General features: G+C 47.4%; 1 protein-coding gene across 3 annotated transcripts in view; it reads left to right on the forward strand.

Moving 5' to 3' along the window:
* Trappc9 (trafficking protein particle complex subunit 9) overlaps nt 1-13,564 on the forward strand; it is a 486,162-nt gene that overhangs the window by 48,108 nt on the left and 424,490 nt on the right. For all 3 annotated transcript variants that reach the window (XM_021182812.3, XM_029469729.2, XM_029469728.2), the window contains one exon: nt 13,084-13,227. In XM_021182812.3, the coding sequence (XP_021038471.1) occupies nt 13,084-13,227 (144 nt within the window). The remainder of the gene's footprint in view (nt 1-13,083; nt 13,228-13,564) is intronic.

Raw genomic sequence — 13,564 nt, forward strand, 5'->3', positions numbered from 1 at the left:
GTATCCATGATGACCTGGGGCTGGCTGGGGTCGAGCTTGTTGTATTTCCATTTAGCTTGTGCATTTGAGCAGCTGCTGAGTGTTGCAGACTGTGGTGGGCACGTGTGGTTCAAAAGTGGCCAAGCCCTGCCTCACACATAGAAGCAATGACTTGACATGAATTCATGGAGGGCTATAGACAAATACAACCCTCAGTTTGGCCAAAGTCTAATTAATCAAATTCCTTCTCTTAGTTACTGCTTTAGATGGGGACCCAGAACTAGAGATGGTTCAGGCTTTCAATAAGAGAGACCTGAGTCGTCTGTCCTCTGTGCTGTTAATCCCACTAGGATGCAGACAGATCCCCAGTGCTCCCACTCTCAATCACAAATCCCACTCCTCCCCTTTCACATGACTAGTGTATAGATGTCATCCTCCCCAGATCCTTTAGCACCCGATCTTCCCAAGCAGCTCTTCCTGTTGACACTTCCATCTCCAGCAGACCAGAATCTTTAGGAGGGAGTTGCTTGGCTGAGAGGGGAGATGCACTGTCCTTTTGGGCTATAGTCTCTGTTGTCTGGCAAGCTGTGAAAGTAGCATAGGCCACATTCGTGTCACTAAGATGTCATGGGCAGGGGGAGGTGGGAGGGGCAGGTCTAATGGCCTCCACCTGAAAGCCCAGCACTTGAAGGATGAACATAAATCTGAGGCCAGTCTGGGCTACAGAGATCCTGTGTCGGAATGAGCCAGACAGTCCCTGTCTGAGCTCCTTGCCCCTCAAAGAGAGTAGGTGGTGGGCAGGCCAGGTTGGGCACTTGTTGCACTTGACTAAAACCCTTGGCAGAGCACACACTGAGAGCTAATAATTTTGAGAGGACAACCCTTCTTATCTTTGAGGCAAGCACAGACAAGAGTTTTAGTCTTAGACAAGAAGGAGCAGATCAAGGGCCCAGTGGCCCCAAGTCTGTTTTCTTGTAAATGGAGATGGGCTTTAGGTTTAAATAGAGGAAGAATTGGGGCCAGAGGTCTGTATCATTAGTCGGTCCTGGTCCAGGTGTGGTGCCATCCGCCGTTGTCTCAGTACAGTACGTCAAGGTAGTGTCAAGATGCCTTTACTGCTGAGGGGAGGAGGTGTTTCCTAGGAGGTAAACAGGGTTCCAGGGTTGGAAGAGGGAAGAAGCTGTGGCCTGGCAGGACAAGGGGCTCTTCAGATTGGTAAAGAGACAGAAGGAGTCTGGGTCCATGGCCTGCTAAGGAGAGACTGGCCTGGGTGAGTGGTCACTTGGTGGTCAGTTGCGACACCCGTGCTCAGATGTATAGCAGGTTTATGAAGGGAGGGAGGTGTTGCCCCTCCCCTCTCACCCTGCAAAGTCTCATGGGAACAGAGCACCTGAACACTGGAATTCTGTCTTCAAAGCAGACAATATCTTGCTTCCCTGCAATCATGGGGGTGAGGTAGGTAGGCTGGGGTCTACTGGGCTGCTTTCCATTCATGAGATCTGCTGGTGTGTCCTTTTATGTTAGGCTCACAGAAGATCTTGTCTCTCCTGTGACCTTGTTAGCCAGATCTCCTCCATCCTGCACCCCTACTGAGGGTTATTTTTAAAAACATTAAACATGGACCTTGGCATTTGTCTATGTTCAGTACCATCAGTGGCTGTGATTCACTGTAGACAGTGTCTTTCATTGATTTAACTTTTCTAAGACAAGATCTCATGATGCAACTCAGGCTAGCCTTGAACTGACTAGCTCAGGGTGGCCTGGAACCCTCAATCTTCAACCCAACACACCGCTGTGTGGTGAATCTGTGAAGCAGATTTTGTCCTTGACCTTAAAAGTATATTCTTTTAACAAATTTATTTATTGTGTGCGTGTGAGTACTCTGCTGTGTGTGCATGCAGAGGTCAGAGGGCAAGTTGTAGGGATTGTGTCTCTACTGCCATGTGGTTTCAGAGATGGTACTTAGGTCGTCAGTCTTGGAGGCAGATGCTTTGCCCGCTGAGCCATCTTGATGGTTCCTGTCCCTTGCTTTTCTTCTTAGCTGTTAGGATTGCAAGGGGTCAAGAGGAGGATCTGGGACTCTTTCCAGAAGGGCTTAGATTCTGCAGAGATTTCATGGCTCTTGCTACTGGAACAGAGGAAGCCTCTAGAATGATGTTTCGTGTGCTGGAAGAGCTGGAGGAGGCAGCAGAGAGTAGGCAGGATGATCATGCAGAGTCCACAACGGCCCTGCAATGCTCACTGTGCTGGATGTTGAACTGTGAGTTGGGATGGATACATGGATGCTCCGAGCACCTGTCAGTTACATCTGGATTCCTTCAGCCAGGTTCTCTTCCAGAACCCATGTACTTGATGGATTCTATCTGTGCTGTTACCTGCCTCCTTTTCTGTAACTTCCTTCCTCTCTCCCCTCCAGAGATGGTTTGGAGCTGAGGTTTGTTGAGCTCCTGTTGATGATTGACACCCCTTGGGGGAGTGGGCATTAGACTGATGTGCCTGGTGCTGGGTGTTAGAGCTGATCTCTGTCTGTCTAGCACAGGAGCCTCGTGGGCTGCTCCCCAGAAGCTGTCCTGGTCTCTGTAGCCCTCTGTATGCTTCTTGGGCGGTCTCCATTGTAATTCTGCTGCAGCTGTCACCATAGGCCCTCACTTAGCTCCCAGAGCACTGCTGAGCCCATGAGCGCTTTCTAGGCAGAAAGCTGCATGGAACCTGGGGACACCAGCTGCTTAAAATCTCCAAATGGAGTGACCATTGCAGTCATCTCCCATCTGCCCTCTGCTGCTCTCCTTCACTCCTGTCGGCTCTCTAGCATGCAGAAGACGGTGGGCGTCATGCCAGAGGCTTGCCCTGTCTTGTTCCAGCAGCAAGGACATACATCAATGGCGGGAGGGAATCTGGATGCCAGGGGCGGGGAGAGGGTGGGGAAGTGGAGGGGGTTGGGCCGGTATTTGAGAGTTCCTCTAAGACTGAGAAGATGAGGAAGCTCATCCAGAGTCCAGCCATTCCTGAGTTCCTGGCCTCTTTGCAGTCACCTCGGCAGCCTGCTTAGATAGTTTCCTTCCCTCTGGAGGAGAAATAGAGAATCATGCCTGTGAAGGAAATGCCATCCCCTGCACACTCTGGCATTGCTCGTAGCAGGACTGCGGGCGGGGCGAGGCAGACTGGGACGCTGCTGACCAGCCTCAGCATGCCTCCAACACTAGCACCAGCTATCCAGTCCTGTTTTCTGGCTGCCTTCGAGCCTCTGCAAAGGTATAGCTAGTTGCTGGCCGGTGACCCCAGTGTGGCCTGGAATGGTTCCTGCTGCCTGGAGCCCTCTGCCATGTTTTAGTATGCAGTTTCATAGTGGAGGGATGGGTTATTTTTATGTCTCCTTCACTAGTAGCAGCTCTGAAAGTGAGTCTTCTTAATTCAAGACATTATAATTCTGTATTTCTCTCTGTGTATGTGCCACAGCTTGCGTGTGGAGGTCAGAGGATGGCTTGCAGGAGTCAGTCTTCTCCTCCCACTCTGTGGGTCCCGGGATAGCATGTCATCAGGCCTGGCAGCAAGGCTTCCTCACCCCCTGAGCCATCCCATTGGCACAAATACAGAGCACACAAGACTTTTATTATTTTCCATCAATTCACTTTCCTCTGTATGATTTTGTTTTGTTAAAAAAAAAAGATAGGCATGAGGCTGACAAGATGTCTTAGTAGTTAAAAGCACTTGCTGCTCTTGCAGAAAACCAAATAAATTCAGTTTATTTAGCATCTACATGATGGCCCCCAGCCATCTGTAACTCCAGTTCCAAGGGATCCTACACTCCCTAGCCTCTGCAGGCACCAGGCACACATATGGTATACATCCATACATGGCAGAAAACACTTTCATACATAAAAATAAAATTTTTTAAAAAGCCATTATTTTTCAAAGCAGCTTCAGATCCACAGAAAACTTGATCATGCAGTGCAGGGCAGAGGCATGGCTCTCCCCACCAGCTAGCAGGCCCACTAGTGGAGCATCTGCTACAACTGATGACCCAATATAGTCTGGCCTTTGCTGAAGTCCACAGCTCACATCAGAGTCACTCTTGGTGCTGGACAGTCTTTGGGTTTTGACCAGTGTTTGGTGACATGGATCCATCATTACAGAGTCACATGAAGTAGTTGTCCCTTCCCAAAGCTCTCTCGCACTCTTCTTCGCCCCAGGCCCCTTTAGCCACACATCCTTTCACGGTCTTCACACCTTTCTCCTCTGCAAAATGATATCAGGCATGTGTATACTCACCTCGCACATCCTGGTTGTCTGAAGCAGCCATAAACGCCAATGGGAAGAGTCTGTGTGGGCACATTCACCTGCCAGGCCAGTGTCCACGGCGGCTGCGTCATATGGCACAAGTCTGTGAGCAACTGATAAATTGTCCTCCCAAGTGTAGTACCATCTTTCACTCCCCAAGGCAGTGGGTGACAGTTACCACGGCTTAGTGTCCTGGCCAGCATTTGGTACCTGTCTTAGTCAGGGTTTCTATTCCTATGCAAAACATCATGACCAAGAAACAATTAGGGGAGGAATGGGTTTATTCACCTTACACTTCCATACTGCTGTTCATCACCAAGGAAGTCAGGATTGGAACTCAAACAGGTCAGGAGGCAGGAGCTGATGCAGAGATCATGGAGGGATGTTCTTTACTGGCTTGCTCAGCTTTCTTTCTTTCTTTTTTTTTGAATTAATTTTTTTATTAGGTATTTTCCTCATTTACATTTCCAATGCTATCCAAAAAGTCCCCAATATACTCCCCCCACACTCCCCTACCCACCCACTCCCACATTTTGGCCCTGGCATTCCCCTGTACTGGGGCATATAAAGTTGGCAAGTCCAATGGGCCTCTCTTTCCAGTGATGGCTGACTAGGCCATCTTTTGATACATATGCAGCTAGAGTCAAGAGCTCTGGGGTACTGGTTAGTTCATAATGTTGTTCCACCTATAGGGTTGCAGTTCCCTTTAGCTCCTTGGGTACTTTCTCTAGCTCCTCCATTGGGGGCCCTGTGATCCATTCAATAGCTGACTGTGAGCATCCACTTCTGTGTTTGCTAGGCCCCGGCATTGTCTCGCAAGAGACAGCTATATCTGGGTCCTTTCAGCAAAATCTTGCTAGTGTATGCAATGGTGTCAGCGTTTGGAAGCTGATTATGGGATGGATCCCTGGATATGACAGTCTTTAGATGGTCCATCCTTTCGTCACAGCTCCAAACTTTATCTCTGTAACTCTTTCCATGGGTGTTTTGTTCCCAATTCTAAGAAGGGGCACAGTGTCCATACTTTGGTCTTCGTTCTTCTTGAGTTTCATCTCAGCTTGCTTTCTTATAGAACCCAGGACCACCAGCCTAGGGATGGCACCACCCACAATGGACCCTCCCACCCTTGATCACTAATTGAAAAAAATGCCTTATACCTGGATCTCATGGAGGCATTTCCTCAAAGAAAGCTCCTTTCTGTGTGACACAAACTCCAGCTTGTGTCAAGTTGACACACAAAACCGTTAGTGTTTTGGACTACAGTACAGTACCATTAGTGTTCTGGACGATGGTGAGTGGTGGAATCTTGTTTTAATTTACAGTTTTCTAGCAAGTATGTTGAGCATTTCTTCCTATGTTCATCTATGGTTGGAATGTCTCTTCTGGTGATCCCACTTAAAAAACAGTTTTTTTTTTGTTGTTTGTTTGTTTGTTTTTTTGTTATCTGCATCCATAATATGCAGAACAGTCCTTTAATGATACTTTTGACAAATATTTTCTTCCATCATGCTTCTTGTTTTCTCTTCTTCTTGGTAGCTTATCTGCCAAACTGCAATTTTCAGTTTTAATGGCATCTACTTCGTCAGTTCTTTTTTTTTTTTTTTTCTCATAAGTAGTAACTTTGGAGCTGTATCTAAACTTCTGTTACTCTACCAAATACTACCCACCTTTTTCACTTATCAACTTGTAGGGGAAAGTTTCATAGAACTTAAAGAGGTTCTATAAACACGTAGAACCTTCTACCTTATTGGAGGCCCATTTTGGTGTACTATTTGTGAAGCCCACAGTTAGCATCTTGATATACTGCCCAGCCGGTGGCCATCCCGAGTCTCAGGCTGGTCTGCTGGGAGGCCCATCTTTGCTCTGTTGGGTCTCTGTGCTCCTTTGTCAGAGCTGCGTTGACTGTTCTTACGTGGGCGTATTTCTGCATTCTCCTTATCAATTGTTTCATTTGACTAGTTGCCAAAACCACACTGCCTTAGTTACTGTAGCTTTATGTGAAGTATGGCAGTCAGGGACCTTTTCTATTTGTTAAAAAAAAAAAATTGCCCTTTTTGGATATTACAGAAAAGGAGCTGTTCACATTGAAGTGCTATTTCCTGTTCTTTCTGTGGGATTTAGAGCAGCTGCCATGCAGAGTGATGGTCTGTGCAGGGCATCTGGGCTGGGCTTGCCTGGCTTTGGCCCCCTCCAGGACTGGGTGAGTCTGGCCCATCTCCAGCCTTGCTAGACCTCAAGCCTGTGGCTGCACACGCTCAGGGCACCTGTCTGACCCACATTAAGGCAGGCTGTGGCCGGCCTCTTGGAGATACTTTGATATGACTAACCTGTTTCTGAGAGTTACTGAACATAGTTAGTTTTGATGTGATTAACCTGTTTCTCACAATGGGAGGTATTGTGAGCATCATACATAGGAAGGGATGGAAGTCCAGGACACCATTACCAACGGTATAAGCTTGGCCAAGTTACCTCATGCTCTCTGTGTGTCTGGATCTTGGGGACACTGGCTTATGAGAGGGTTGGGTGAAGTTGTCTGACCTTTCCCCAGGATGGCATGAAAGTGGCATTAGAAGATGGACTGAGTATCAAGAGCCTTTAAGGCCAGCATCCAGCTGAGCTGAAGTCCATTACTGGTGTGGCCCTCCTGTGGGCTTGATGGTGTTGATTGGCGATGAGAGCAGAAGATTCTGGACAATCAGAGAATTAGAGGTACTGGCAGAAGAGAAAAGGGTTGTTAAGTGTCCAGGAGGACTTTGTCGTATGCTGGAGGGGTTTGATGTGCTAAGGGTAGAGCCAGGAAAGAGAGGAAGGAGAGTTTTTGAAGTTCCAAATGATCACTTAAGAGAGGTGGGAAGGTGATTTTAAGATGTCGAGACATGCCCTGTGAACAAGACCTTCATCTGGTGTGCTTTCAGGAGACTCCAGGCAAGACTGGAATGGCTGTTCTGTTATCTCCCTTGGCATCTTTGAACTTTACTCTGGGCTGGCTTCAGGCTAAAATCATTGGGGCTTTGTGCAAAGCCACACTCAGAGTTGTCTTGAGTCTACAGGGCCTGAGAACACAGCATCTGAGGTCCTTGGTAGCTCTTCTTTTTCCGAGGAACTCACCCCTTGTCCTCACCTGCCTGGCCTCCTCAGCACCCTCCAGCTGGGTGCTGTTGTCTTCTGAGAATTCCAATGTTGCTTCCACCTGGATGGACTTCCTTTGTTTACCTGTCTCCCGAACGCTTGCCTGCCCTTCCTTCTCTGGCACTTCCTGCGATTATTCAATGCTACCTTTCCAGCATCCTGCCAGGTCCTCTGTGCCAGTCCCTTTGTCTTTTGCATCCTGCTGGAGGTGTCCCTGTGAATACCGGTGATGAAGGGCCAGAGCCAGCAAGCGGGCAACACAGCGCTGTGGTCAGCTGCTATACTTGTCCCCTGCCGTTTGCAAGGCTGGAGAGCGGAACATATTTATTTTGAAAAATTCAGGTGATTCTGTCCTTTTTACTTGGACTTTTGTTTTGGGAGGGGACATTTGCCATTATTTCATGAGTGAGGACCAATAGAATTAAAATGGTAAATGTCAGCTGGCAGCATTTCTAGACAATAAAAACCACTCTAAGCCCCATTTCCACTTCAAACGTTTCTCAGAGAATTAAATGGAAATCTACCAAAACCCTGTACTCGTGAATAAAAGCCATGTTGTTAGATCTCTCGGGTTCAGAAGTGGCTTCAGTCTTGTTTGTGAGCTGAGCATTCTCGCTGGCTGGCTGTAGAGGCTCGACCCAGCTCCTTTGCTCATGTGCTCTGTGTATTTGCTGGTTTACGGGACCACATCTTCTATCTTAATCTTATTTGTGCTGTGGTGTGAGAAGGTTTCTCCATCTTGCTTTTGGCTCAGCTTTTCCTGAAGGAAAGGGTGAATGTTGCCGAGGAACTTTTCTGAAAGAGCCTCAGAACTGCTTTGCCGAATGGCAGCTGTCAAAGCCCGAGTGTTGAACTTCGATGACCCGAGTCAAATGCTGCAAATCTGTCTTTACTAAAGCTTCAGTGTTTTATAGGGGGAAGGCCACAGAGGAGGTACCACGTGTGCAGGGCTCACTGTTGAGCAAGTCTGCCCCACCCCCCCGCCCTGTGGGGGGAGGTCTTACTCATGTGAGCCTGTGGTAGTGACTGGACCATTACCCATTTGGAAAAATAACCAAGTGATAGTCAGTGATTTCTTGCACGAGAAAGAGCTCTTGGCTGAGATGAATGAGAATTGGGGCTTTTTGAAGGTATGACCAGCTTGGTCATAACACAGACGCTTAAGCCTCCTAAACTTCTTTTCTGCTGTAGTGTTTGGTCCTAGCCCCTTTGACCAGATGGAAACATGGCAGGGATGTGTTTCATTCTCCACTCTCCTTCTGGGTGCAAGATGTTGTCACCGTTGTATATATTCCAGGAAGTTTCTGGAAGATAGGTCACATCCTGGGATGTACTGTGGAGGTGTTTGTGTGGGTGCTGGGTTGGCTTCCAGGTTTTTAATTGATATGTTATTATGAAGTATCCTAAATATACAGGGACTGGAGAAAACAGCGGAAGCGAGCCCAGCACCCAGCAAATCCCTGGAGCCATGCCACTTCATGCTGACATGCTTGCATGTGCCCATCTAAAACAGAAGGGGAGTTTTCTGGCAAAAGACTCATCTTGACCCACACGCTAGTTGAGTACCCATCATGCTCCAGGCCTCTTGCCAGGCATTAAGGATTCTTGGATGAATAAGATACATTGTTGCTGCCAAGGCAATGAAGAATTGAAGGAGGAAACAGAATCGGGAGCTTTACAGGAACCCTGCTGTGCCTGTTACTAGCTGAGGGCTGTGCAGGACAAGGTGGTGGGAGACAAGGGTAGCAGGGGCCAGGAGTTGCATGGAACATCTTAGGCAAACTGGCAGAGGTTAGAATGCACAAATCGCACAAATCGGTGGTCTGTGCTCACCATGTAGTAGAGGCAATGTGTATTTCTCGTTCTGCTTGTTAGTTGACATTGACCTGGCGCCTGAGTCTATACAAGCCTCTGTTTTGGGGGTATTATAATAAGCACCAGACAGTCTTCAGGTCCAGGAGCCTATGAGGCAGGAGCAGGGGGTGGGTATTGACGTATAAGAAGGTAATTTTACCCAATAACCACAGCAGTGGAGATCTGGTATATCAAGGGTTTGTGCTCAGTACAATAATGGAGCAGTCTGGATCATTAATCACCCCACAGAGTCAGAGGCTGATGCTGTGTGTTAAACACATTACGTTCATTGAGTCATAATATTAGCATTTATCAGCTAGCAGTTATTGAGAAGTTAGGATAAATGGCTAAAGCACTTTAAATGGGCTGCTCACAGCTTTGTGACAAGTTAGGGCTATTATTTCCCTGTTGCAACTTCCTCCCCTGCCTGCCCTAGCTCACATGGCCTGTTATCTCCCCTCCACTGCCCCCACAGCACTCAGCAACATCTGCACCTCCCATGGGCTTATCCACACACAGTGTACACCCTATTGTCCCCCTAATGCGCTCTCATGCTGTAGTGCATTAGGTTCTTAGGGAGTGTGTGCTAACTGTAACTCTTATGAGCTGTTGGAAGTTTCCAGTGCGCATCTGTCTTGCCTGAGCCTGAATCCCCCTGTATGTGTTTTTATGACCTGCGTGTCAGCTAAGCAGGGACTCACCATTCTGGTTGATGACAGTCATTGGAGGGGGGGGGGAGCAGTGTTAAGGCTCTGAGTGCCCCACCTTCTTTCAAGTGCTGAGATCACATTGGGATGTAGAGGGCAAGTTCAGTGTACACATTAAAGTCTCTATAGTGCTATTTTCCATCAAAATTCCAATAGTGTTCTTTACAGAACTAGAAAAAAAAAAACACCTTAAAATTCATACAGGAACAGAAAAGACAGCCAAAGTGATCCCAGGAAAAAAAGAATACTGGCATTACAGTACCCAACTTCAAACTCTACTACGGAGCCATAGTAACAAAGACAGCATGGTGCTGTACAGACACGGACATGTAGACCAATGGAGCATAATAAAGGACCCAGATATAAACTTACAGAGCCATGGGTGTCTAGCTTTTGACAAAGGTGTCAACAAGTCATTCTGCAGAGACTTGATCCTCACTCTCAGAAAAAATGAGCTTAGGGCTGCACCTCTCGTCCTGCACAAAAATTAATTCATAGTGGATCAAATATCTCAAAGAATGAGTCACTGGGGCTGCTAGAAGAAAACAGGACAAGTATGTTAAGATATCGGTATAAGCAAGAACTTTGTGACTAGAACCCCAACTCAAAGGGAGTTACCCCAAAAGTTGGCAGATGGATAACATGAAATTAAAAGGCTTCTGTATAGCAAACGAAACTATCATCAGGGCAAACAGACACAGTCTGTAGAATGGGAGAAAGCCCTTCCCAGCATGCTTTAGACAGGGCTTAAGTTCTGAAATATGGAAGGCTAAACATCAAACCCAAGCAGCCAATCAGAAATGGGCTGATGATCTGAACAGGGTTGCTGGAAGAAATACAAATGGCCAGTAAACATTTTAGAAAGCTTTCGACCTCCAGATTCAGAAGGGCAAGGCAAGTGAAAACCACTTGGACACTCCATGTTGTGCCACTCAGGAGCGGCAGCAGCACATGCTGGGGGTGGTATGGGGAAAGAGGAAGGACTCTTTGGTGGGGATGTAAATTGGTATAGCCACTATGGAAATCAGTGTGTATGGGTTCTCAAAACACTAGAGAAGGAACGACCATATAGCCCAGATTTGTCACACCTGGCGTATACATAAAATATCCTAGCAGAGAGTTACCTGCACGCCTGTGCTTACAGATGCTCTTTTCACAGTATCAAGGACACAGACCCACCTAGGTCCCCATCGCCTGCTGACAGATAAGGAAAAAGCAGCACACATACTCAGCTTCGTTCTGTTCAGCTGGAAAGAATAATACAATTATGTCATTTGCAAGAAAATGGATGGTATTAGAAAATATTAAATGAAGTAACCCAGGCCCAGAAGACACACAGCACATGTTCTTTTTCATATGCCGACCCTGCCTTCTAATTACCGGATATGTGTGCACATGCAGGAGTGTAGGGAGAGTTCAGCAAACTACAAAGGCCAAGGTAAAGGGGAAAGGAGGATTTTTCTAGGAAGTCAGATAGTGGGGTAACAGAACACACGTAACATGAAAAATGGGGTACTGAGGCTGGAACATGCAAGTGGAGAGGGCAGGCAGGGAGATAGAGGAGAGAGCAGGGGAGAGAGGATCAACCAAAACCAAACATATATGACGTCGTGTCGTACGGGGGCTGGGGAGATGGCTCAGCAGTTAAGAGTGATTGCTGCTTTTGTAGAGGATCCCAGTTTGGTTCCCAGTGCCCACGTGGAGACTCAAAATCATCTGTAACTCTAGTTTCAGGAGAATGAAAGACCCTTCTCCCACCTCCGTGGTTACCAGCATGCATGTGGTAAACACATACACACACACACACACACACACACACACACAAGATAATAAATCTAAAAGCAAAATAAAAAAACCCGTAAGATGCCACAAGGGAGTCTATTACTATGTATGGTAAGTAAAAAATATTCTTCATACAATATGAACTAATCAGTACCCCCAGAGCTTGTGTCTCTAGCTGCATATGTGGCAGAAGATGGCCTAGTCGGCCATCACTGGGAAGAGAAGCCACTTGGTCTTGCAAACTTTATATGCCCTAGTACAGGGGAACGCAGGGCCAAGAAGTGGGTGGGTAGGGGAGCAGGGCGGGGAGAGGGTATAGGGATAGCATTTGAAATGTAAATAAAGAAAATATTTAATGAAAAAATACTCTTCATGTGTGAGTCCTTACATCCCAGGGTGTGGACTCCTGGTGTGTGTGTGTCCCTAGGGAGGTTGACAGAGGCTGCGAGGTAGCTCTGCCTATGGCAGACGTGCAATATGTCTGACTATACTTAAAGTCATTTCCCACAGCTTGCCTGTGCCCTCTAGAGTCTCATGACATTATTGGGAACTCCCCCCCCCCCATGTCCACATCTTCTTTCAGAAATCAGGTTTTAGGGTGAAAAAACTCTGTTGAGTTAGTAACTGTTGCTGACAGGAGGCAGGCTCACAGGATTCTGCATTCTAAGGAAACATGTTCAAGTAGGCTGTATAACCAGTCTGCCTACCTTTACTTTCAAGCGCTCTGGGCCGTTTGGGAAGGAGGGCCTTCGGGTTCCTGGATGACCCCATTATGTATTTATTTCTCCACTCCTGTGCTTCAGAGCAGTGTGGCTTTCAGAGTAATCTGCTTGATTGTTGATCGTGATGGTTCATCCAGGGTCATCACTTCTTGAGAAAACGTCTCTCCATTACTCAAATGCACTGGGGACAGTCTTTTCCTGGAACTGTATGACGGTGATTTTAGTGGGATGCTTTGAAGTCATGTCTTCATAGAAGAGAGAAAGAGTGGTGTAAGGCTGACTATTTTAGTTTTCTTTCTATCCTGGGGTTAGATCCTGGGACCTTGCCCATGTTAGGCAAGTGTTCTACCACTGAGCCCTGTCCCCAGGCAGGGACATTCTTAATGTATGAACAATGTTCTTCTCTAGCAACACTATACCTGGGATTGGGGAGGATGCTGGGTTAGGGGAAGGGTTAGTAGGGTGGGGGTGGTAGCAGTGGGGGAAGGGTTGTAGTGGCGGTGGTAATTGATTTGTCTATTTTTTTTTTTTTTTTGATTTGTCTATTTTGAGTTGATAGTTGAGGTCGTTGTCTGTGAGCTGCCACGTTTCACACATGACGCTGAGTACGGATTTTGTGACCTTTACCACAGGCACACACCGAGGCTGGGCTGCCGTTCAGATGCGCCTGCTGCATGAGCTGGTCTACGCCTCCCGCAGGATGGGGAACCCCGCACTGTCTGTGCGGCACCTCTCCTTCCTCTTGCAGACCATGCTGGACTTCCTGTCTGACCAGGGTGAGTGAATCTGAACTTTTTCCTTTCCAGGGAGCCTTGGGTGTGGCTTGGGGTGTGCTGGTGGTGGCTACCTGTTTCCACTCTTAGCCATTCTTCCCATGTTTCCTCTTGCTTACCCTCACCTCTTCTTCTGGTTAGCCCTCTTCTCAGCCTCCAGCCTAGGTGCTGTGTTTGTTACTTTGTCTTCTAACCAAATATTTGACATGAAGCCACTTAAGGGAGGAAGGATTTTTTTTTCCCTCATGGTATGAGGGGGATACATCATGGTGGCAGGCGATAGAGCTGTCAGGCCTCACCTCCACACGTCTTCACAGCACAGGAAAGAGACAGGACAGGA

This window comes from Mus caroli, unplaced genomic scaffold, assembly GCF_978045245.1.
Source record: "Mus caroli unplaced genomic scaffold, Mus_caroli_1 scaffold_16, whole genome shotgun sequence".
NCBI classification, from domain to species: domain Eukaryota; kingdom Metazoa; phylum Chordata; class Mammalia; order Rodentia; family Muridae; genus Mus; species Mus caroli.